General features: G+C 47.0%; 1 protein-coding gene across 1 annotated transcript; it reads left to right on the top strand.

The window, feature by feature from the left end:
* The first annotated feature begins 3,484 nt into the window (after nucleotides 1-3,484).
* On the top strand, nucleotides 3,485-24,828 carry axl (AXL receptor tyrosine kinase). The gene is made up of 20 exons (XM_028418920.1): nucleotides 3,485-4,041; nucleotides 6,529-6,739; nucleotides 7,077-7,177; nucleotides 7,273-7,455; nucleotides 10,107-10,187; nucleotides 10,280-10,395; nucleotides 12,067-12,262; nucleotides 15,783-15,922; nucleotides 16,008-16,152; nucleotides 16,269-16,286; nucleotides 16,819-16,948; nucleotides 17,173-17,264; nucleotides 18,857-18,952; nucleotides 19,104-19,181; nucleotides 19,541-19,633; nucleotides 20,077-20,198; nucleotides 20,701-20,810; nucleotides 21,014-21,173; nucleotides 21,887-22,023; nucleotides 22,351-24,828. The coding sequence occupies exons 1-20, from the start codon at nucleotides 3,909-3,911 to the stop codon at nucleotides 22,808-22,810; spliced, it is 2,802 nt and encodes a 933-aa protein (XP_028274721.1). The 5' UTR covers nucleotides 3,485-3,908; the 3' UTR covers nucleotides 22,811-24,828.
* The last annotated feature ends 10 nt before the right edge of the window (nucleotides 24,829-24,838 follow it).

Genomic DNA, 24,838 nt, shown 5'->3' with positions numbered 1-24,838 from the left:
TCAGTGTTGTGATGATGTACGTTGAATCAGGAGTGTCTGGTGATGATACCACCATTTTTGGGGATGGGGTATGACTGTTTTTAGTCAGCTTTTATTTCATCTTCTCCAAAACATGAAAACAGTTGATGCTGCTCATCAGTCTGTAAAGGTTACACAGCCACCTCTACACACTTTGGGCTCCACAAAGCCACAGACAGGCAGACTGTGTTCAAATGGAAGAAGTTCAAGTCTATGGTTACCCTCCGCAGGTGTGGTCTCTAAAAACAAGTCACAAGGTTAAATTGGGAACCTATTGTAACCTCTAAGCAGCTAAAGGCCTCTTTCACATCGCTTAATGTTCATGAATCCACCTTCAAGAGAAAACTGAACAACCATGGTGTGCTTGGCTGAACTGCAAGGAGAAAGACACTGCTGCCTGTCTGCAGTTTGATAAACATCATGTGGACAGACCAGAGGGCTGCTGGGAAAATAGTTAGAGGAGAGATGACACGAGGACACTGCATTGAAGTATATGAACCTATCCAATCTGTCAAACATGAACCAGGATGACCGGCCAGCACTGATGGAACAATTAGTCCTGAATTATACCTCAGAATATAACAAGGAAATGTCAGACATCTGTCTGTGAGGCAACAAAAATGGGTCCTGTGCCACCACAACAACAACCAAACAAGTTGTTTAACAAAAGAACAGTTAAAGAAGAAAAGCAAGTTAATGTAGTGAATGACCTAGTCAACGTTCTGACCTTAGGCTAAGCAAAATGCTGCGAAAGCACCTGATACAAGCAGTTCATGTGAGGAAATGGGCTAGGTTCATGGATGGCTGATCAGCAGCTACTGGAAAGCTTTAGCTGTTGTTACTGCAGCACAAGGTCTCAGATGATACTGAAAGCAAAGGTTCGCACATATGTTTGAATTAATTAATGCCATGTGATTGGGTTCTCTTTTATCACTGCCATGACTCACAGTCAGCACCTGTCAATCCTCAAAACACCCTCAGTCCCTGAGGATTAACCTACATGTATGATCAAATGCACATTCACCTTAATAATCTGCGACTTTGACGACAATACTGTTGTCAGTATAGACACTAAAAACAACACAGCATCCATGTGGAACAACAGTGAAGCTAGCCAACAGGCCTGTGTTAGCACGGTGGATGGCTGCAGTTGTTGGCTAGTGAGGCCCACAGCACGTGGATTTAATGACATGTATAATCAAATGCATGCATCAAACGGGTGTCTATGGGAAGGAGAAGAACTTACATGATACAGGTTGACTACAGAGGGAAACTGGTGAAGCAGGCTAGCGCTAGCAGCAGGCTAACAACATCGAGATGTGAAGGTAGAATAATAAAATGCTGACGGTAACAGAACTCACCAGAGTTACTGGGAGTTTCTGCAGCATCAATCCAAGGATCAGGCTACAGCATGCATCCGGATTTCGTTTTGAATGTTTAACTTCCGGGATTTAAAAGCGGGAAAACGACTCGGAAGCACGTAGCGGCAGGTTATTGGATCAGAGCAGTGATGACGCAAACAGGTGGGCTAATCCTGAGGACTGTCCTGCAAGAGTGCAGCCATGGAAGATACGGCCAAGTAAAACAAATCAATCCATCTTAATGAATGCATTTCATGTATTTATTCATATAAATAAAAAATCTATTATTGTTTAGTGCATTGTGGGTATTTACCATGACAATATAAAACTGGCTTCACTGCAATAGACACCAAATATCTAATTGTTTTGAACACTTCCACTAGTGTGTTAGATCTTTATCTTCATACAATCTGGATTATCCATATATTAGTAATTAGTATTATTAGTAATAAGTGAAGTATTTACTTCATATTTGGTGTCACCGCCTGTATGTGGGCTTGGTCACCAGCAGGGGGCAGGAGAGCTTTCAACTCCAAGCCAAACAGGCCATCACTGTCTTTGTAATGTATCAACAGGTTGGTTTGTCTTTGGCAGTGTGCAGCCTGAGGATAATGATGAAGAATAGATTAGCTCATCGTTAGCACCTTAGCGTGAAAGCAGCAGGAAGGTGTTTCTCATGTCCTGCAGCCAATACGCCCTCTCCTTCAAACCCAACAGGCTGTTGTGTTTAGCAGACATTTGAGACATCATCAGAGCAGCTTTCTATAGTAACCGGTGTCCATGTGTGTAGTTTTTGCTGGTACAAGCATGCGCTTTCATCTCTGTTAATCCACTTGAGCTTTAAAAATCTGGTAATCTTTAAGTCTTGCAGCAACCTAAACACACGCACACACACATGAGAGACGTGAGGCAGAAGCCCATCCCCCTCAAAACCCAAACACACTCTCCTTCCAGGCCCATCGAGCCCCGAAACTTTGTGTTTTTGAGTAGAACACCCCTCTTTCTTGTTCAGGACCCCCTCTGTGACCCTCTTCCCTCCCTCCATGTCCCTCCCTCTCCTCTCTGTGCTTCTATCTGGGAGCAGTGAGAGCACCATTGCTCAAGCTCCTATTGAAAAGAGAGCATATACAATGGGGTCTTTCTCAGTCTCTTCTCTGTCTCCATTAAAGACCCTGGGAACACAGCACTGTCCACAGAGCCACTCTTAAAGGGCCAGTGGGACCGAGGTCCTCGCAAAAACCTGAGCTCCGTCCGGCACCTCCCATCGTTTTCATGGGAAAAAAGGGGAAAAACACACACACACAGGCATATACGCAGCAAATCAATTATTCCTGAATGGTATGTGAACTCTGCAGGACCGGCCTTCTCCCAGCGCCAACATCTCACCTCAGTCCAAACACACACACCAGAGCTCAACAACACAATCAGCTGCACTCTGCAGGGACATTTATTTAGACTACAGCTGATGATGCTTCAGACTGTTTTGGCTCAGGCTGCATGTCAAAACAAATTCCCAGACGTAGTGGTGATATATGTTATGTGCAGTGGCAATAAATGCAAACAGAGTGTAACTGCATATTATCACAGCACTGTAATGCACGTCTGGTCTCACCCTCTCTCCCCATCCTCAACTTATATGGACCCAAATAGAGGTGGAAACTTTTTAAGTTTGTTTTTTATTAAATAAACACAAATAAAGTATCAAACATCATGATACAGTATAGAAATGTAAGTTGGCCAGAAAGCAGCCTAATTCAGTGAGAATTAGATCACTGTAATCAAATAAACAGAACAGACCAGTGTGTTGTTTATTCTGCTTTGTTTACGTTCTGGTGTCGCCTCCACTCGTGACAAATGCACGGGTCTGTGTGTGATAGTGTTTGCCGCTGATTTACTGAGCTATTTACAACTTCTGGGGACCCGCGTGTAATTAAAAAGCGAATGGGGAATTGTGTTGAGACAATCAGCATGCCGCAGGGTTTCTCACATCCTTTCAGAAAAAGGAGGGAGACTGTGGAGAAGGAGGTGGAGGAGGAGGTGGAGGAGGAGGGTGGAAAGAACTTGAGTTGAGGAATTTGAATCCTGTTTGAAGGAGGAGGAGGAGGGGGAGAGAAGAAAGCCAGGAGGGGGACTGTCTGTCTGAGGGAACCGCTGGACAGGAGAGGCACTTCTTGCAGGAAAAGACTGGTTTAAAAATACTCCCTCGGTGGCTGGAAATAGATTCGTGTTAGGACGACTTGATCGGAGTTTGCTGGAGTTTGGTGCGCGTTCCCGCCGCCGTCGTGCGTCTTTTTGGGTAACCCAAAAAGTTTCTGGAGTGAACCAAACCAGCAGCGCGAGGAGAAAAGCGTCGTGAAGATTGTTTTTTTTTTTTTTTACTCAATCTGTCTCTTTGAAAAGGGAACTGAAACGGCTTGAGTCCGGTTTGCTGATGTGAATGATCACTTTTTAAAGCATCTGTCAGGTTTAGAACAGAAACTTGTATTATCGGACAGCTTTGGGTCGCGGCGGTGCTGCTGAGATGCGCTGATGGAGTCCGGAGATGTGAAACGCTTTTTCAGAGCTGCTGTGATTTCAGGAGAAACCATGAAGTGGTCTTGTCTGGTCTTCGCCGTCATTATTTCCACCTTTAATAAGCCGGTGGGTGCCGGAACGCTGTCAGGTAAGGAGAAGAACCATCTGACTGCTGTTTGTGTGAGAGGGAAAAACATGGTAATGAGCAATTAGCCCAGTCAGCTTTCTGCTCCTAAACTCGTTAAATCAATTTGCTGTGTGTGTGGGGGGGGGGGGGGGGGGTGGTGCATGGCTTAACCACAGCTGCAACATCTGGCCAACATGAAGGAATCTAATAGAGCAATAAAAAGCTCCTGAAACAAGGTGATCAAAGAAAACAAACATAAACACAGCTTTACAGATGTAGTCCAGCCATGCAGAGGGTTTAATGCTCAGTATGAGGACATGTTGTGGTGGGTGGTGTTGAGCTGCTTGGCTTCACTGTTGTCGCTGAGATCAGGTGGATCTTTGTGCTCAGTCTAAACTCCAGACCAGACCAGGATTCCCAGCGCTCATGGCAATTCCAGAACACGGGGGAATGTGAGAGATGTATTTCAGGGCTAGGGGGGGGGGAAAAGCAGCCACTTCAAATATTTACATACACAGCCTGTGAGTGAGAGAGAGTAATCCTGTTGAGTCCTACAGAAAACTGGACAGATCCACATGTGGAAGCTTTGTCCCTCATGTTTTAGAAGTCCTGATCTGTCCTAACCTGCAGCCACTAGATGAAAACAAGGGTTCTCCCTCAGGGGCCTCCACCTGTCAGCTCATGTGTTTTGACCATTACCGTCACCCTGGGAGTTGTACCTTCAGCCCTCAGTGTGGATGTATTATGACCAGGAGGGACAGAGACGCTACAGTGATTTACATGCTCAGACAGACCGGGTTCAAAGCAGAATTCTTCCTGATGTCTCAGTTCCTGTTTGGATCAGGACGCATGGCTGAGGCCCAAAAGTGAGGGGATGTGAAGGATGAAGAGGGATTCATGGAGGGGGGGGGGGTGCTTTGGTTTGTGAGTCAGAGAGCCGGTCTGACTCAGGCTCAAGCAGTGCAATGATGGATGGGGTACGAGGGCAAGAGTGGAGGGGAGAGGTGGTAAAATGTGTAGCGATGAATCCGAAGAATGGCATGAAAAGGAGGAAAGGGCAAAGGCACGGCAGTGAAAGGAGGGGAGCTTTCAAAAAAAAAACCCCAAAAGGATAAAGAAAGGAGTGAGAGGCGGATAAATGCTTAGACTGAGTCGGGTATTTTTGGTATGTGCATGTCCACTGACATTTAACATCTGAGCAGAGAGAGGAGGAGGAGGAGGTTAAAAACTGTGTGGGACCTCGAGGGAATTCAGGGGACAAAAGGGAGGAGATGGAGTAGTTAAGCACAAATGAATCAGTGGAGATAGGCCACACACACACACACACACTATCTGCCTTCTCATAAAAGCTTTACAAGCGTATTATTATATGAATGAAGCTAAAAGATACAGAGAGAGAAAACTAGGGCTGTTTTTGTTCGGTGTGGCACTGGGAGGGAAAAAAACAAAGTCAGGGTCATGCAGATTCTTGAAAGGGCTCAGCCAAGCTTAAAAATAAAGGGAGGAATGACTTTTAACGCCAGAAAACACACAGAGAGACAGTGAGGCGGAGAAGCAGAGGACTCAGCGGACCCCTTCGTTTTGTTGCACATGCACTCCCAGAAGAGTTAGCAGTTAGCTTTTTGGATGTCAGGCTGTGTGTGTGTGTGTCATCAAAATCAGGATGAGCGGTTAAAATTAGAGCTCTGTGTCTGAGTTATGGGTGTTTGGTGTGAGGTGAGGTCACAGCAGAGCATCAAAGGTCGAAGGTTAACCATGAAACAGACTGGGAGGGCGGGCTGACAAGCATGGGAAAACCTTTACTACATCAGCCAGTGTAACAAGCAAGATTTATGATTCTGTCCAGAAAGTCAGACATCCACCTTCAGTTTAATCCCAGGAGGAGATCTGTGGCTTGACGTGTGGATCATCAGAACCCAGTGGTACTCGTCAAATTTATGATGACGTTGGTTGGATGTTGAACAGACTGTTTGGCACACGAGCTGCCGTCGGAGAGAAACCTACATTCTGATTGTGTTTAGTTTGAGCTCTTCTTGTTCTGTGACACAGAGCAGCAGCAGCAACAAGAAGCCTTTGTCCCGGTATCAGCACATGTCCTTCTCAGGTCAGCCGTACTATCAGCGAGGAGCAGGAGATAACCAGATTCTTTCAAAAGCCTGCATGCTGGTGGATAAACTCTCAGTTCACCTGACCTGCTCTTATCATGTCTCAAGTCTGTGCAGCGTAAATGAACATCATGTGTGAATATCGGTCAGTTTGTTTGGGTGATGGTTATTTATTTACAGCCTAACCAGCCATCCTGAGTCTTTTCCCCTTCTAAACATAGACTCAGTCGGGTCTCTGTGGATTTAGGTCGGATTCCAGGGAGCAGTGGCCTTAGATCCGAAGAAAATGAAGTATACAGCTACATGCACCTGCTGTTCAGCTCTGAAAAAGTGCATTCTTCAAGCAGGTTTGCACAGCTTTGGCAGAAGTTAATGGGGAACTGTTTCCTTCTCTCAATCAAAGATTTGGAGTTTGAACGGAGCCCTGCCACCGTCATCTCTTCGCTGGGCAAACCTGTCATAATGCAGTGCAGCCTGAGGGGTACAGGAGGCGAGGAGGAGGACCCTCCCGATGTCATTTGGCTGAGAGACGGCGAGCCGCTTCTGTACGCAGACACCAACCAGTTTCAGGTTCCGACTGGCAGCCACAGTTGGAAGATCATGAGCACGCTCAGGTAGGAAGCGGCTTTTCTTGTTGTGCTTTGTGTGCGTGTCGCTGCTTGAGATTTGATGAGATTTAAGGATCGTGTATCGTGAGGCGGCTGCACCCTGCCTAAAAAATGTCAATCATGCATGTGTGATTGTGTGATTTCCTGTTTTTCCACCTCATCTTCTCCCCCCCCCCCTCCTGAGGGAAACAAGTTTTTGTTGTTGCAGGATTATGTCACAATACGGCCTCCATGCGGCCTGCACTGTGAAATTAAATTTTATTGTCCAAGAGAAATAAATTCTGGTGTGAATGGGAGGGAAGAAATTATCACTTCATTCACAAATGCTTCCTCTTGATGACAGGATTGAGAAGGTCCAGCTGCCGGACATGGGCTCCTACAGATGCGCTGTAATATCAGACAGCTACCAGACTGTGTCTGACGTGGGAAACATTCAGCTGGAAGGTGAGTTTTTAGTAACTATACAAGAAAAATCGGGTTTGTTTCTGAGAACTACAGACGTGTTTGAATCGTCCCTGACTCAGCTAATCCTCCCACAGGCCTTCCTCATTTCTCTGTGGAGCCTCAGCACATGTCTGTAGTGGCCAACGTCTCCCTGAGCCTGAGCTGTGTGGCTCACGGGCCTCCAGATCCCGTCAGGGTCATCTGGCTGCAGGATGGAGCTCCTCTTAACTTATTGACGGACGCCGTAGCTCTGTCACCCTCCACGCTCAACCTCACAGGTATCGTCTATCACTCTCTATTGCCTCAGAAATCATCAATGATTTCTCCTGATTAGGTAAACAATAAGCATGAAAGAAGTTCCAGTGGAAGCTTGGGATCCAAGTAGCCTCTGTGGGAGGCTCTGACTGTCGCCATGGTGGCAGCGTCACAGTCACAGTCTACCTAAACTCCAAATACGGGCGAGGAGGTGGACCGTAGGCGGAGCTGAGGATGGCGCGAAAGCAGGAAGTGCTGTGATGTGTTGTCAGTTTAACATGGGAGTCAATGGGGAACCATCACTTTTGGAGGCTGCATGGTGAACTGCTATATTCAACACATCCTCATGGGGCTTCATTTCTCAGGCCCAGAGATAGAAACACAGCAACTTTGAAAAAATTATTTGACTTAATCTCTTTAAAGACAGATAAACCTGTCATTCAAAGCAGTTTATCTGCATGGATCCATGTTTGTTTCTGCTGCAAAGTTAACATGGAGGTCTGTGAGGATTGACTCTCTTTGAGGGAAAGAGCCTCAAGTGGCCACTTGAAGAACTGCAGCGCTTTAAGCTTCATGTCTAAGCCCCAGAAGTTGCAGCTTAATGTATCGTCATTATACTAACCTGCCTACACAGCAGCCATTTTCCTCCCAAACAAAAACCAGCAGCCCCTCCTCCAGAGAAGCGGGCTGGCACAGTGCCAGCAGACCCTTTGAGGACAAAAAGCGAGCGAGCACAATTGGGAGACGGAAAATTGATGTGCAGAGGACACAGGGAGATGAAAGAGAGATTGAGGGCTGAGTCGCTGCTTGAATGCAAAAACCACAGCTGCCTACCAGATAGCTGGCGTGCATGGAGTCCTCGGGTAGTGGGACAGGCTGAGTCAGTCGGAAGAAGGGAGGAGTAGGCAGCAGTGTTCGATTTAAGCGTCTGGTTTGACTCATCGGAGCAGGCAGCCTGGTGTTGACCAGGAGCCGTTTAACGGTAACGTACACTCAGGTCTCTGGAATGGACAGCTGGTCGGGTAGACCGCAGGTTCAAATCAAGGCAAACACAAATAATCTTTCAAGAAGCCCATAAAGAGACACGGCATGAAGCTCTGCACATTCCAGCCATGAAGACATCCACACATGTCCCTGAGACTTCAGGGCCTCGTGTTGTAGTCCTACAGGAAACACAGTGTGTCTGTATATTTGATGTTGCTGCTATAAAGTCAGCACTTTTAACCTCGTTGTGTCGGTTTCATTTCAAGTGAACTGAACATCTCATCATCACAGATCTACCCTCAGAAGGGAAGAAGCTGTCAATCCCAGCTGACACTAACAATACTGTCAATACTGTGGAAACCATGAGCTTCCTCCTGGTGAAATAATAATGACATTTTAAGCCGGTGAGGGATGTTGTTTTGCGGTTTGCTGATGGGGAAGGAAAGAGACGGAGGAACGAGTGGCGCAATCTCGAGATGGCCTGATGAGCAGTTCACTCGTCCTCGCTGCTAGCGGTCATCCCTCCCTCCTTTTCTTCCCTCGCTCAGTGAGGATCGTACCCCCTGTTCTTTTTCCGGCCCCAGCACAATGGAGGCATGGTGCCGTTGGCGCTGAACGACACACTGCGTGATTCTGTGCTCAGTTTGACAATGTTGGGGTGTTAGATAACCGTGATAAAACTTGAATGTCACATGTTTGGGTCTGTGTGTGTGTGTGTGTGTGTAAGACCGTGTTGTGATGTGGAATGTGTCGGGTGTGTGAGCACGCTGTGAGTCAGTCGGTGAGAGGACTCATTCTCTGTTGAAGGTCAGCATGTGTCACACTGTTTTGCCCCCTTTCAGAGGAGCCCCAGCCTCTCGGAGGCAGCGGATCGGCCTTTTTACACCTAGACCTCAACACGACCGCCCCCCTTTGATCTCAGAAAAAATGCTCCACTGGTTTGATAGTCTGCGCTGGCAGTGTGGAACTGATTTTCAACTTTTAGGTGGAAAACACTGTTTAAACACTAATGCAACATTTCAGAGCTAACTTAACACTTACTCTCTCTAATGGGTGAGCTCTGCAGGGTGATGGAGGTGAAGGTGGGGGAGCAGGTTCATTCATTGCTGTGCTTTTCGTCTGTTGGTGGTCTCAATAATAAAAGAGATTCAGAGCTAACAATAGCAAACAACCAGGGCTTTGCCCCATGGGATGGGCTCAGTGCAGCATTAAGCCACCGGACTTGGTGTTTGTGCTGTAAAGCAATGTATTTGTCTGGTACTTACAGCCCTTTTCAGGCTTGATTTTTTTCGATATTCTGTTTGGGCCTAAGCAAAAACTCACCGCATGGAGGTCTTCTACTCTCATTGCTAACTTTGTATATTACCACTACTGTAGTTTAAAGCTTGTCAGTCTTTGGGGGACCCTGGCTGGCCCCAGGATGCTGTCGGCTCTGGTTCTATCAACACATATGAATGTGATTTGCTGGTTTTAATATTACCCTGTGATAGGCTGTGACTGACAGATGCTTCTGAGTAACAAACCGTGTGAGCCTTCAGCTTTGGAAACTGTTGCCTTCACACCGTTCTCACTCTGCTCTGAACTTTCACAGTGTTTCCTCACACCGCACTGTGTCCATCGCCGCGTGCTGAGTAAGCGCTCTCTGTCCTGACTGATATGAAATGTTTCCGTTTCACACGTTTGTGTCCAGGTCTCAACAGGACCAGCATCTTCTCATGTGAAGCACATAACCGCAAAGGTGTGGCCACCTCTGGATCTGGTACCATCACTGGTGAGTCTCTCAAACACACACACACACACAGTTAGTGTCGATCTCTTCTGTGTTTCTTCTGAGTTCATACACCTTTTTCTATGCTTGTGTAGTCCTCCCGTCCCCGCCTCAGAACGTGCGCGCGGTGGAGGTCACTCAGACCGCTCTCCGGTTGTCATGGCAACCCGGCTTTGGTGGCGACTACCCGATGATCCGCTGCACTGTTCAGGTGAGATAAGAGATAAGAGAACCACAAACAACCACTGCAACTGTTTGAACTGCATGTGAGGCAAACACATCATTCACCCTCTGTGTGCAGGCCTCATTCTGTCTCACCTTTTGCAAGCCTGACTTTAAACAGAAGAAAGCTTCCTATTCTTTTAACTCATCTTCTACCCCTCCCTGCTTTATTCACGTACCCGTGGATCAGGTTTCACTCTGGGAAAGTGGCCTCCTGGACTAGTCTAGCACCACTCCCTCTCTCTCTCTGTCCTGCTTTGTGGCTGCTACAGCTCATAGCTGAGCAGAGGAACATTTTCTCCAGGAGAACGGAGCCGTGCAGCAGCACCACCCCTAAACGTCTGGTTCTAATAAAGCTGCCCCTCATACCTCTTGTTGCTCTTGCTCCCCCCCTCTCCCTTCCTCTCAGCTCTCCCTAGCCCTCCCCTCCCTCACAGGGGAACAAGAAAAGGGGCCTGCTTCTGCAAAAAAAAAAGAGGCGAAACCCCTGAATTTAACAGCTCATTGTGTAGCAGAGCAGAAAGATGTCACTGTGCTCTGCAGAGAGGGATCGAAGACGAACAAAAGAAAAAGAAACCAGTCAGTAAAACCAAACAGGAAAGGCCATTGATGACAGGTATGGTGAGTCTGAGCCATACGAGGGGAATGCAGGCTGCAGAGTGACTCAGGGCTGAGCTGTACTATTAGATTAAAGCGAGTGGTGAATCATACAGCCCTCATTCATACAGCTTCATATTATATACTCTGTGAGTAAAGAAAGTCACGCAGCCTTCCTCATTATGTGTAAACCTCTTGTTTGTAAAGTCAGCTTACATCAGCACCTGCTCCCACTTTGGTGGATTTATCACTCCTCCCTGTGAAGTGCAGCCGGCTGCCTGCAGGAGCAGAACAATGGTCCAGACCAGCAACTTTAATGTGGTTTAAAAAAACTTGCTGCAATAGTGGATTTTTTTCCCCCTACCTCATGTTCCTCTTTGAATGTGTTCACCGCACAGAGTTTGCAGAGACAGCAGGATTCTGTCTGATTTTTTTTTATATTCTGCTGCTTTGAGTGCACCTTGCTGAACCTGCATGGGTCACGTTCAGAGGAGCAGTGAAGCAGAATTTACAGCATGTTTGGAAATTAACACTTAATGACACACAGACTCACACACACACACACACACACCACTGCCACACCAGAAACAGCAGGAGGGGCAGCAGGATTACACGCAGCACTGTTTTTAACTTTTCTTTCACACTACCTCATCCATGATACGGGCAGTTACCGTGGATACGGAGGGAAATAGTATAAAAACAGCTCAAAAAATACCCATACTGCAGAGACAGGTCAAGACTTGCGCATCATAATTTTTTTTAATTTATTGTATTACAAATGTTTCTGGAGTTTCTGACATTATCGGTTAAATTTACCAAAAAAAGTGGATCTCACAGCTACTTAATTAAGAAAAATAATTGATTTTACAGAAGCTACTGATTTACTGGATTTCTTAAAGCGTATTTTGGACCCTGTTCATGTGATTTTTGTCCATCTGTCTTCTGTAAAACCTGCTCCTTGTAGTGAAACAACAACAGCATCCACTTCCTGTTTGTGCCATAAAGCAATAAAAGCACATCTACGACCACGTGGATGTAACAAACTCTTATCTGAACATTCCAGGCCAAGCATGCCGGAGCCTCCTTCACAGCAGGCCCAGATGAGATGATCCACAACCAGAACATCAACATCCCTCCAGCCAGCCACCTCATCGGGGACCTGGAGCCGCACAGCCTCTACGCTGTCAGGGTGGCCTGTCACAGCAGCCAGGGCCCCTCTGACTGGTCACCCTGGGTGGAGCTGCGCACCAAAGAAGGAGGTGAGTCTGCAGAGATGTTTGTTTTCACCACGGGCACTTGTGGATGTGTGTGTGTGTGTGTGTGTGGGAAGACTTCCTCAGAAGTGTGTCAGGGTTAAAGCTGTGCTATCTGGCTACTGATTGAGCTCCGAGCCTCCTCCCTCTGCTGCTGTGTGCTGTAACCCCTTCAGGACAGAAGCCACACAGAAACTAGCAGGTGCCACCGAGTTGTTTTGTTTTGCACATAAACACTCCGTTTTAAACACACTTGAGTCTCAAGTACTTAAAGCAAGTCAAGGTCAGGTGACTTGCAGCCGTTTGTGTGTAAAAACGAACTTTTAATGCACACTTAAAATAGAAGGATTGTGGCTTTCTTTTTTTATTGTTGCAGAATTTTACCCATGACTCAAACCGTACTCACACATCTGACTCTTCTGACCATGGGTAATGCACTGCAGCTGTGTGCTGGCTTCCCGTGCCTCGGGCTGTCAGTGTGAGTGTTTCCTATCTTGTCCAGAATTCAAGCTGTCAGATGTTACCTGCAGTGGCCTCTGCAGATCTGTAGCCAGCATTATAAACTGACCTGACAGCTTTATGAAGTGAGGGATTTTTTGATCCATGCCTTATTGGCAACTGACTCTGCGATAACATGAAGCTGCACTTCACCATCAGTCATTGTATTCCTTCCTGTGCCCCTTTAACTGCGCTTATGAAGGATACCAGAGCCTCAGTGAACCAGCTTACAAATGTAAACTCTTGAGGTAGGCGGCTGAGGGGACGGAGGCGGAGGTGGAGGTGGAAAAGAGAGAGCGGACGTTAGTCTCCTGAAAGGCTCCAGTGAGGATCGCAGCGCTGCGTAATGCTGCGGCTGCTGCATGTTTGGGTTTAAACTGAGGTGGGATTTTCCATGCCAGCTCATGCTCCCTCTGTCTATCCCTGCAGAAATAGGAATGGAAATAGTGCATACTAAGAGGAGAGATATGCCACAGGAGGGATGATTGGGACTTTCCATAATGGAAGCTGCAACATTTCTCATAAACAGGAGAAGAAAAAGGGAGAAGTAGCTCCGCTCAGTGACTCTCAGTTCTTTATTTTGGAACATTATAACCCGTTTCATTTCAGGCGAAAGAAGATCACAAATTATGTCACTTTTCTTCGATTGTGGCTTCAGGAGATCTGCTGTGAGTAAAGAGTCACAGGAACAAAGTAGCTCCAGCATAAGCTCCAGTTTGTGGTCAGACACACACAGAAAAGATAAAAGAAGATGAAGAGGAGGAGGAGGAGAAGAATGCTCACTGCTCAGCCATGTTTTCTGAATTCACATGTTGTCCAATTGCTGCTTCTGTTATGTTAGAGTTCTGAATGGACCCAAGAGGCAGACTTCCAAGCAAAAACTTCCAAAAAAAAAAGCTGAGATTTAAAATGTCAAAAAGCAAATAGCAGACCTGAGAAACACAAAGAGGAGCACAGGACTGAAATACACAGACACAGGTGGGAACAACCAGGGCGGGCAGGTAATAAACCACGGAGGGAAACACAAGAGGAAGTACAACAGGCAAGAAAACATGGACTTTCAAAATAAAACAGGAAACACAAGAAAAAAATCTTGAAAGGCAAACACTAAATAAAGCAGGCAAATAACCAACTAAACCAGAGATTGAAGCCAAACTCTGGCTCGTGGCAGCTTCTCCATCTCTGCTGCCTCCATGTTTCTACCTCACCTTTCTGAGGAAGTTAATTTCCCTTCATTACCAAACAAGCCGAACAAGTTTCTGAGTGAATCCACCCTTTCAGCTCCACTCCTTCATCTCTCGTTTCCCGCCCTCTCTCCTGACCTCAGATGACCTATGATTTCTCTATCCAGAGCGCACAGCTATAGGCTGTGTGGGAAAAAAAATATGGATGGATGGTGGGAGCAGGGAAGGCCTGGATGGTGGAGCAAAGGGAGGGAAGGGGGGGGCAGCACTTTGAGAAAACACCCATTTTGCTATTTTCCCAAAGCCCACTATTCTCCCAGGAGGCTGACAGAGGCGTACGGGGGAGGGGAGGGGTGTTCAGTGGGAGAGGAAGTGAGACGACCCATGTCACCCTCCTAATCCTACATATTTATCCTGTATAAGCATTTTCCTTTTGCCTTCCAAAATACCTCCATCTAAGGAGCTCCGGATTCCTTGTTCACACTTGTTTACATAATTCTCCGTCCTGATGGAAGTGAGTCATGATGAAGTGGCACGTGTGTCACACTTAATCCTACTAGCGGCAGCAGAAATGCGACCTCCAGCATTAAATGACTGCAGGACAGACAGACGGACGGCCCGTTCTGCTGCACGAGGTGCATGAAAGTTGTGACATTTGTGTTGAGTGATAAAGAAAAAACATGTTTCCTGTGCGGTGCTGGGTTGTGCGGTGCTGGGACACTGCTCTGTGACACTTTTATTCCACAACAGGATGTGAAACAGTAGTCTGCCATGGATGCAGATGTTGACCTCTGCTGTTGTGAACTAGTTGTGGCTCCAGTGTTTGTTTTTCATGCCAAGCTTAAGACTGCTTTCATGAGGAGGGAAAAAAAACTCCACAGCAGCCCACGTCTGAATTTTCTTTTAGAAACATTCCAACTGTAGTGTTTTACGTCAAACGTCACGTTAGCATTATCGCTTCTCTTGAACTCTTTGCTCCATAAAGACCGCAGAGAGGGCAGCGAGGGAAGAGAAGGGAAGGGAAGAAAACTTGGAAAGAAGCAGATGGAATCATGTTGGATGGAGGACAAGGGGAAAAATGAGAAGGGGAGGAGAAGAGAGATGATGGAGCATAAGGTGGAGCTGAAACTCTGGAGCGAACTTGACTTTGGAGGTTGTTTTTTTTGTTGCGCCGCTGGCAGGCGGAGCGGGGTCCACATGTGGAAACAATCACCCGCCAAACGCTTCCTGATAACATCACCCATAGGCTGGGACATGTTTCCCAAACTCACAGTGACTTAGCTCAGTGAGTGTGTGTAAGTGTGTGTGGCTTTAAAAGCTTGGAGAGAGAGAGAGAGAGAGAGAGAGAGAGAGAGAGAGAGAGAGAGGGGAGCGAAGACAAAGAGAACTCACTAACAAAGGGAAAACCCTGGATATTTGTTCACACACAAACATTTCTCACACTATTTCCAGCATGTTACTCAGCCAGGTTTTCTGTCCATCGAGTGTTTTGGTTGCCAGCAGCTAAATAAAAACAGAAAAACACAGAGAGCGGGATGAGGTGAGGGAGGTGGGAGCGCCGCCACCTCTGACTGCGGTGCCCTCAGATGCACTTTATCTCAGAAGAAAAGCAGAATTCTCCACATTCTCTCACATCTTCTCCTCCCAGCTGTTATCCACACCCAAGAGGCTCCAGGCTGTCAAAACAACACATGCCTGGCCCACCCCCGCCCCACCTCCCACCCTCAGCCCACTGGCCTCTGGCCACCGAAACCCCACAGTCACAGCACTGCCCACATCTCCCCTAACACATGCACCACCACCACACCCTGAGCTCCATGCTTACCTATCCCGTGTCGTTTCAGTGCCAGAAAACCCACCTGTCAACGTGACCGCCGTGCTGAACGGGACCGAGCTGCTGATGACGTGGGAGGGGCCACCGGGGAAGATGAACGGGAAGCTGCAGGGGTACTTGGTGGAGTACGGCACTCCTACAACACAGCAGGTCAGCCAGGGACACACACACACACACACAGACACACACACTGTGACAGACACTGACGGGTTCCCTCTTTTCTTTTCACCGACAGCTCGTCGTGGACACTGTGCTGGACACTGAGCTGTCAATCAATCTGTCCGTCCCCCTGTCCAACGTGACATTTCGAGTGTGTGCCTACACAGGGGCGGGTCAAGGACCGTGGACCCCCACTCAGACTCTGACACTGGTTTCTCCTGGTGAGTATTACTGAGAATTATCACAAACGTTGCATTTTTGTCTTCACAAAACAGATGTTTTTCTCCTGAAACACAAAATATTGACACAAGCTCTGCTTTTTTTCTTACTCCCACAGAAATGGGGGAGTTTAGAGGTGAGTAATGACCGACTTCACACACACACACACACACACACACACACACACACACACACACACTCTGTGACCTATCAGAGTGGCACGAAATGACAGCGTGGAAGTGAGCTCATGGTGTTTCTCTTCTCTTTCTTCTTCTTCTTCTTCTTCTCTGTCACTGTTAGCTCCATCCTGTGTATTCTGGCTTTTTTTAAAAAAAGGAAGGAAGGAGAAAAAAGAGAATTGAGGATCTCAGAGAGACGGGAAAGAGGAAGAGGGGACACCGGGGGGGGGGAAGCGACGCATCATAAATATTTATAAGAGGCAAGAACAGTGGAGCATCTCTGTTTGCTTTGTCTAATGGAGCCAGACAGACAATTCAAACAACAAGAAAAGGCAGATTAAAAGAGAAAGCTGGGGGAGGAAGAGCAGGAAAAAGTGAGCTAGAGGAGCAGCAGGAGCGCCTGAGAGGAAAGATGCTTTCAGAATTTCAACTTTTCAAATCCTGAACTTGTCTCCTTGTCTCTGTGCACCCCCCTCTCTCTCTCCTCAGCTCCATCATCTCCCCCGGCCTTTTCCTGGCACTGGTGGTATGTGGTGATGGCCATCGCCGGCGCCGTGTCCATAGCCGTGCTCATGGCTGTTTACGTGGCCAAGCTGCGGCGCAAGGAGACGCGCTTCGGGTGCGTAGTTGCTCCTTCGTGGGTGGAAGGGAGGCGACTGTTTACTCTGCCAAACCCCAAAAAGTTGAAAACATTTTTTTCCAGCTCTTTGACCTACTTGCCTTTTGCCAGAGAACGATGTTTGTTTGAAATTGTGGCACAGCGCCATGCTTTCAGCTGTGTGTACACACACAGACACTGCTCTGACCTCTCTTTGTGTTTTTCTTTTATGTTTTAAATCACAGAGAGGCGTTTGAGCCCATGATGGAGAGCGGAGAGCTGGTCGTCAGGTACCGCGCTCGGCGCACCTACAGCCGCAGGACTACTGAAGCAACCTGTGAGTGCCCTAACATGTCTGCCAGAAAGATGACACTAATACTGTCACTACAGCAGGAAGACATACCAAGTGAAGCATGCCCAAACCTACCCCTGAGCACAGAGTAACACACACAGACACACACAGCAGCATCTCTTCTCAGGCGAGGTGGATCAAAACAGAATCCCAGCTCTCGTCTCCACATTATAAGACAGAGATCACATCCTCAGGGACAGGCGAAGGGTTAATTCTCTCTCCCCACAGCTGTGATAACAGCCCCGGAGTGTTCAGTCAGCTGACAGTGAGCCTCGTACCTTATATAAGGCAATCTTTTTTTATAATCTCATCGATTAGCTGTGCAGGAAATCCATTCATGAAGTTACGCTCGGCCACGAGCAGCAAAATGAAACACGACTTGACAGATGGAGCAAATGAAGGTGAAACTTGATGATGCACCGGGAGATTCAGGATGGATACAGTTACATCAGGGACAGGATGAGATTTTAAAATGAAGCAACAAGAGTCAGCTGCTCCGCGTCATGACCTCTGCAGGACTTTACTTTGCTTTACTCCTGCGCGAGTCTGCATGATTACAGACAGAGATACACATGCAACATGTAAACACAGAGTACAGACTCACATTTCACAGCTGGCCCACATTCAAGTCCTGACATTGTCCCTGGTGTACACATAATATTTGTTTGGTGTTTGGTCCTTGTGCGCGAGTCTCAGCTTGCCACAGGCGTAAAGAGGCCAGGGGAGGAAAAGGCAGATGATTCAGTGTGTGAACACTCTGAGTGAATGATGGATGGCACGACGGGGGTAAAGGAAGCAGCTCAGATTGGAGAGATTTACGCCGCTCATGTAGACCAGTAATTTTAGCCAATTCACAAAACAGCCAGACCCCCGGAGGGGGGGGGGCTCCTCTCAATGCCAGCATGTGTCAGTACATGCCTGTGGACTGAGTGCATTGTTGTCCAACACGCGGCAGATTGATAGTGTAGCAGCAGCTGGAAGGGATGGGGGGAGGGGGGGGGATCTCCGAGCATGCTGTTGCCTTGTCACATCCTGGCCCAGATGTGAAAACAGAGTGAACGCCTGCAGCGCAGTCTGCTGCCACCGTAGCTCAATGACAGCCAGCTGTGGAGCAGCGTAAACCGGCCTCAATCCTCTGACCTCATCTCCCCTGACCCAACGGCATGCGGGCCACACCTGAAAAAAGAGGCCTTCAATCCCAAAATGGAGTCTTTCCTTCTTATCTTTGCAATGTTTTCTATGTTTGTCGCCACTAAAAGTTTATTGGAAGAAATAATAATAGAGATTCGGTGTGAAGTAGAGCTTTGTGCACAAAAGTCAAAAATCAAAATGAATTCGTTTTTCATCAACGATGAAGCTGCAAGTATTTTAATGCCCATTTTACTAGATTGTTTTAGCCTTATTTCCATTGTTATTCCTGTCTGGAGCTGTTTATTAACACTTGGTTTTTGGCTCGGAGTTGTTCGTTGTGGTTTTGGAAGCGTGAGGCTGTTTTTCTCCTTTTTTTCTATGTTGTTAATTAAAAGTGTTCTGGACTGCAAACACCATTAAAATCCTGGATTTTCTTCCATCTTCAGTGAACAGCCTGGGCATCAGTGACGAGCTGAAGCAGAAACTTCAAGATGTGATGGTGGACAGACATAAACTAACCCTGGGGAAGACGCTGGGAGAAGGTAACGCTCTCAGTAAACGCTGTTCTAGCAGATCTAATCTGCCATAGGATCAGTGTTTGTGTTCCTCTTATCTCCTCTCTGCATAATAGTGTCACTCATCACTGTTTAATTTAATTTAACATCTGACTCTGATCTCTCTCTCTCTCTTCAGGGGAGTTTGGCTCTGTGATGGAAGGCCTGCTGACTCAGGAGGAGTCTGCTCTCAAAGTTGCCGTCAAGACTATGAAGAGTGAGTAGACAGTCAGCGGTCGGCACAATGGATCCCTTTATCTTTGGAACACTGGCCGTCTGACAGGCAGCCCCCCCCCACCTCCTCCTCTGGGGGCAAACATTAAGACGTGGTGGGGTCAAAAAAAATCTCAGTTTGATCAGAAAACAGACAAAGACGCAGACTGTAGGAAATATTGGCGCAAGAAGTGCTCGACCTCTCATAAACTGCACTGATAGCGAGGAGTCCGCTGCGTTAAAGCAGGAAAAATATGTATTATGCGAAGTGAGAAAACACCCTCTGAAATAAAAGTTCATTTTTCCACCCCGTCAGCAGTGATAGTGCCACGTCTCCTCACCTCTGTGTCCTCTCCTCTGCAGTTGCCATCTGCACCCGCTCCGAGATGGAGGATTTCCTGCGCGAGGCCGCCTGCATGAAAGAGTTTGATCACCCCAACGTGATGAGGCTGCTCGGTGAGTCGTGACTGTACAACAAAGACACACTGAAAACACAAAAAGATGTGCGCTTTACCTCACATGGCAGCTGTAAGCTCAGCCTTACTGACGACAAAGCATTAAGGAAAAGTGATAAAGTGTCTTTTGTGCACATGTTGTGGTAGTTATTAAACATTAACAGCAGCTTGTTGTGTTTCCTGAATGACATGTGACTAGCTGACCTCTAAAAACAACGGCGGTGAATCAATAGGGTTAGGCTTTGTCTTGCTCGATACTTTGTGAAAAACTCGTACAGATTTTTTTAGGACATCCAGGCACAGAGTGTGTGTTTTCACTGATGTTCCTGGAACAGAGAGAAACGTTGTTTATCTTTTTGTGTCTTTGTGGGTGAAGCAGCTCTTTAAAATGATAGTGATTTCTGGAAGTGAAGCACTAAGTTGAGCTGTTTTTTTTTTACGCAGGTGTGTGTCTGCAGACGGTGGAGAGTGAAGGTTACCCCTCCCCCGTGGTCATCCTGCCCTACATGAAGCACGGAGATCTGCACAGCTATCTGCTATACTCCAGGCTCGGAGACTGCCCTGTGGTTAGTCTCTACACTCTAAACAACGAAAGCACAGAGTCAGCAGCACACACACACACACGCAGCCACTCATGCATAAACACACACACACACACACACACACACACACAATTTAACAGCTTAATGGGTTTTCTGGGTTGATCAGTTCAGCAGCAAAATGGGATCCAAAGTTTAACGCTGATGTAAAAATCTTTGTCCCCAGCCACACCTTTCTGGCAGCACGTACACACTGACATCATAAAAACACATGGGATGGCTCAGCTGTGTGCAGCGTTACTTATTAATGATTGAAAGCAAGAACTGCTGTACGCAGTAAGTCCCTGAAGAGTCCTGTTGAGAAACACAAGCCTAATCAAAGCAAGGCTCAAACTGAATGTTGAAACTTCAGCCCTCAGAGGAGGAGGCTGTTAGTGTCAGCTCAAGTCTGCAGACAGACGAGCGATGGCGCCCCCTGCTGTGCAGAAAATCAACATCAGGTTCCCTCTCTCTGTGCTCTGCCCGACAGTACCTCCCCTCTCAGATGCTGGTTAAGTTTATGACCGACATTGCCCGCGGCATGGAGTACCTCAGCAGCAAGAACTTCATCCACAGAGACCTCGCGGCTCGCAACTGCATGTAAGCACAATCCCTGCTTCCACTTTTTCACTTCCTGTGGTTATTCCTGTTCGCTCTTCCTTTCTTTCTTTCTCTACCCATCATGCAATGGGTGCAGAACGTCTGCAAAATAAAGAGGTAAAAATAGGACAACACTGGACAGCACTATGAGCAGTGCATCAGCCTGTGATGGCATCCTAACACTGTGTGTGTGTGTGTTTCAGGCTGAACGAGAACATGAACGTGTGTGTGGCAGACTTCGGCCTCTCCAAGAAGATCTACAACGGGGACTACTACAGGCAGGGCCGGATCTCTAAGATGCCCGTTAAATGGATCGCCATCGAAAGCTTAGCTGACCGCGTCTACACCACCAAGAGTGACGTGGTTAGTCCACCTTCAAAAACACAACATGACATTCAGCATGATGGTTCCCAGGAAGCGGATCGATGGGTCACTTTTTAGGGATGTAAAGAAGCATCACACCAAAAATCTGACTTTAATTTAAAATGTTTTGGAAGAACAGGAATAAAAGTATCAACGCCTCCTTGAGTTTCGTGCTCCTGCAGTATTCCAGCAGAGCTTTGGCAGCATAAAGGAAGGTGGAAGCTGTGTTTTTTGGCCCAGGACTAGAATCATGGAAAAGTAAATTATTCTGTAATTGTTCTCCACAAGGGAAACAAAAACACATTGTAGAACCCCGAAGGGTTAAATTACAGTCGCCCCAGGTTTAAGGGAAGAATAAGAGGACCCCCAAGTTCTTCTGCAATGAGTGATTACACGAATGTGAGATGATTTGTTGGAAATATTTAGCGTGCAGCCTCGTGAAGGCAGTAAAATGTTCAACATTCAGTCAAATATACACAAATATGTCCAACATCTGTGGCGGAGATCAGCTGTAACAGCTGGGGGAACCATTGCATGTAAATTTTAGGGGCCCATGTGGCGTCCAGGCACATGTGAAAATATGTCGATACGCTGTAAGAATTCTTGTACACGAAGCAGGATGTCAGAAAATCTCACACAGACTGATTCATGGCAGAGCAGCAAGCAGCAAAACAACAAGGTGTGTAAAGTTATCTTTCCTCTCCCTCCCTCAGTGGTCCTTTGGAGTCACCATGTGGGAAATTGCCACACGGGGCCAGACACCGTACCCCGGGGTGGAAAACAGTGAGATTTATGATTACTTGAGACAAGGAAACCGCCTCAAACAGCCTCCAGACTGTCTGGACAGCATGTAAGTGTCAGCTCTCTCTCATAAATCGACCCACAGCCGATGAAATCTGCTCAGTCCTGATCAGAAAAACCTTATTTATCCCCATGAACAATTAAGACTCAAGACTATCTGCTGTTGCCCAGGAGCTCATCTATCATCCAATGTTCTAATGATCTCTAATGATACTACAGTGTAAAAGTCATTTAGGGTTAATAATAAGAATAACTTGCTCCTTAAACTTGTCAGGAGGACTTTAGGATTGATGTAAATTCTGCAAATGCCCCTTTATTATTGGAACTGCAGTCATGTTTTCCACCAGCCTCTCTGAACATGTTCCGTCCTCTCCAGCTACACTCTGATGTTCTCCTGCTGGCTGCTGAGCCCCAAGGACCGTCCATCGTTCGAGGCCCTGCGCTGCGAGCTGGAAAAAGCCCTCGACGACCTGCCAGACCCCCAGGACCCGGACGAAATCCTCTACGTCAATATGGACGAGTCCTCCATGGAGCTGGGAGCCGTCGGTGGCCGTGACCCCATTGGGAGCTCATCTCCTCTCTGCCTGAAAGGTCTGGACTCTGTGACCACGGTGGAGGTCCACCACCCCAACCGCTACGTCCTCTGTCCCCAGCACGAGACTAACCGAGCCCTCTCTGACTCCCTTGAGAGCCTGGACATGCCTGTGTCGTCCTCAACAGCCACGCTGCCTCTACAGTCGTCCTGCCAATCCACTCCTAACCCCACCCCGACTCCCACCCCGACCGTTGAGCTGCTGGAGGACAGGGACGGGTCCCGGAAGATGCCCTGGCAGTGACCGAGTCACACTGCTTCCAAAAGGGGGCCACCCCAGTCCAACATAAAGATCCAGCCTCTTGCTACTGACTAAGGGAAACCTGATGTGCCTCTGTGTGCATGTTTTGCACAAATACTCTAATTCACACACGTCCGAATGCATTCCAAGGAAGCGAGGGATCGGGATTATTTCCTTTGTCGCCCCCTACATGCACACACACACACAGACACACTGCAGCACAATCACATTTCTGTCCAACTACCTGTAAGCTAAAGCTAAATCCAACCTCTGTATGAAGCCAGCTCAGACAGACACTGCCAGACTGAACCTACAACAAACTTTCCAGTGAGCGGAGGCTCGCCCCGCCCGAGTTAAAGGGACACCTCACCCACTGCTGTTTATAAGGACCTCTTTGGACTGTGGTGATTCACGCAGGGGCTGTGAAGGACGGGGTCGACCCCTCACTGTCAGGCTCTTCAGTTTTTGAAGTTGCTTCTAAAGGACGGTGGATGTTTCACCTCCACTAGACGTGCGCCTCGCCCGAGGACCTTCTCCAGGCTCCGTTGTTTGTATCGCAGCCTGGTCTGATGTAGCGCTCCGACGCGCTCCTGTTGTTTACCTGAGCCATTCACAGAGCCCATTCAGCCGATCTCAGGAAGCTGAGCCTGTGTTTGACTGATGTCACGAGGGTACAAATAATCAGAGGTACAGGTGGACACACTGAGGACAGGTACGGACACCATGGAGTCACCCAACAACACTCAGACGACGACAAGCACAGTGTATGCACACGTTTTGTATTTTTCATGCAGATTTTTTTGTATTTTTACAACTTTGCACTAATGTTTTTTGTATCTGTGTATAATTTGTACATCCTTTGATTACTTTCTGTAAGTCATCCTGTAGAGGACAAGCGCCTGGGAAAGCCTTACGGTGCACTGAGTGTTTTACCGTAAAGACTGGGAGACGTGACTAATCTCGCCATCTGACGTCATCATGCTGCCACTCTTATTCTGGGATTTATTTGGTTGAGGTTTACCGCTGTAAATAGAGGTCTGTTACAGGCAGAGTCAAGGAGGAGGAGGAGGAGGAGGAGGAAGACGCGGCGGTTGGAAAGTTTCCCCCGCTGCAGCTCTGCATCATGCATGCACTTATTTTTATATAAATATATATTTGCTTTATGGACTCGGCCAAGTTTCCTGCAGACACTTTTGGGAGAACAAGATGCTTCAAGGAGGCGCTGTGTTTCAGGTACTTTAGTACAGACGTACATGCAGTGGAATGTAGTATCAGTAGCACGACCGAAGTTCCTCACAACGCCGTTTGGTACTGTAACCTCAGAGGGAGTCTTACATGGATTGACACCTGTGTGTTTTGGAGCTTTTTGGTCAAAAAGGAAACTGAAAAAAAAATCTTTATTACATGTAAATCGGCCTTAAAGGGACAGTTCACCTCAAAATCAAATGTTAAATATGAAATAGTAACATGTGTCTGTGGGAGGCAGTGATGGAAATATGGTACAGATTTATGTTTTCTCTTTAATTTAATGGAAGTAAAGGGCTTTGGGCTTCATGTTATGTTATTATAGATATCTCTACAACCAACGTGTGTCTCTGTATCCTAAACTTTTAAACAGCTTACCCACTGTTTTTAAAAAACAACAAAATGTACAAATACGTGCTTTAATGTACATTCTTAACCATTTTACTGCCATTCATACATTATAATAGGAGATTGAGAATGTAAATATGCTGTTTAGCAGAGAAAATCCAAAACTATGATGACTATAATCTCAACAGACTACAGAAAATCTGTGTGAATGGATGGATTTTGTGGTGAACTGTCCCTTTAAATGTCACATCAAGTGCCTTCACAGAGCCAGTATTTCACATGATGGTCGATGTGTGTCTGGATGGAGATTCCCCTGATGATTTCAGGAGGATTGTACCATAACTGCCTTTATATTGTCATGATTTGTAATTTTTTTTATACCTATACAGTATTTTGAATAAGAAATAAATGTGTTCATTCAAGAATGAGCTCAGTCTC

Source organism: Parambassis ranga, chromosome 13 (genome assembly GCF_900634625.1).
Source record: "Parambassis ranga chromosome 13, fParRan2.1, whole genome shotgun sequence".
Lineage (NCBI taxonomy): Eukaryota > Metazoa > Chordata > Actinopteri > Ambassidae > Parambassis > Parambassis ranga.
This window is presented reverse-complemented; position numbering and strand designations above follow the sequence as displayed.

What these genes read in the sequence shown, in the direction of transcription:
- axl (XM_028418920.1), top strand. Translation starts at nt 3,909, where the DNA reads ATGGAGTCCGGAGATGTGAAACGCTTTTTCAGAGCTGCTGTGATTTCA. An exon ending in TGCCGTCAAGACTATGAAGA is followed by an intron (nt 19,182 to 19,540) that starts GTGAGTAGACAG and finishes TCTCCTCTGCAG; the next exon opens with TTGCCATCTGCACCCGCTCC. An exon ending in CCAGACTGTCTGGACAGCAT is followed by an intron (nt 22,024 to 22,350) that starts GTAAGTGTCAGC and finishes CGTCCTCTCCAG; the next exon opens with CTACACTCTGATGTTCTCCT.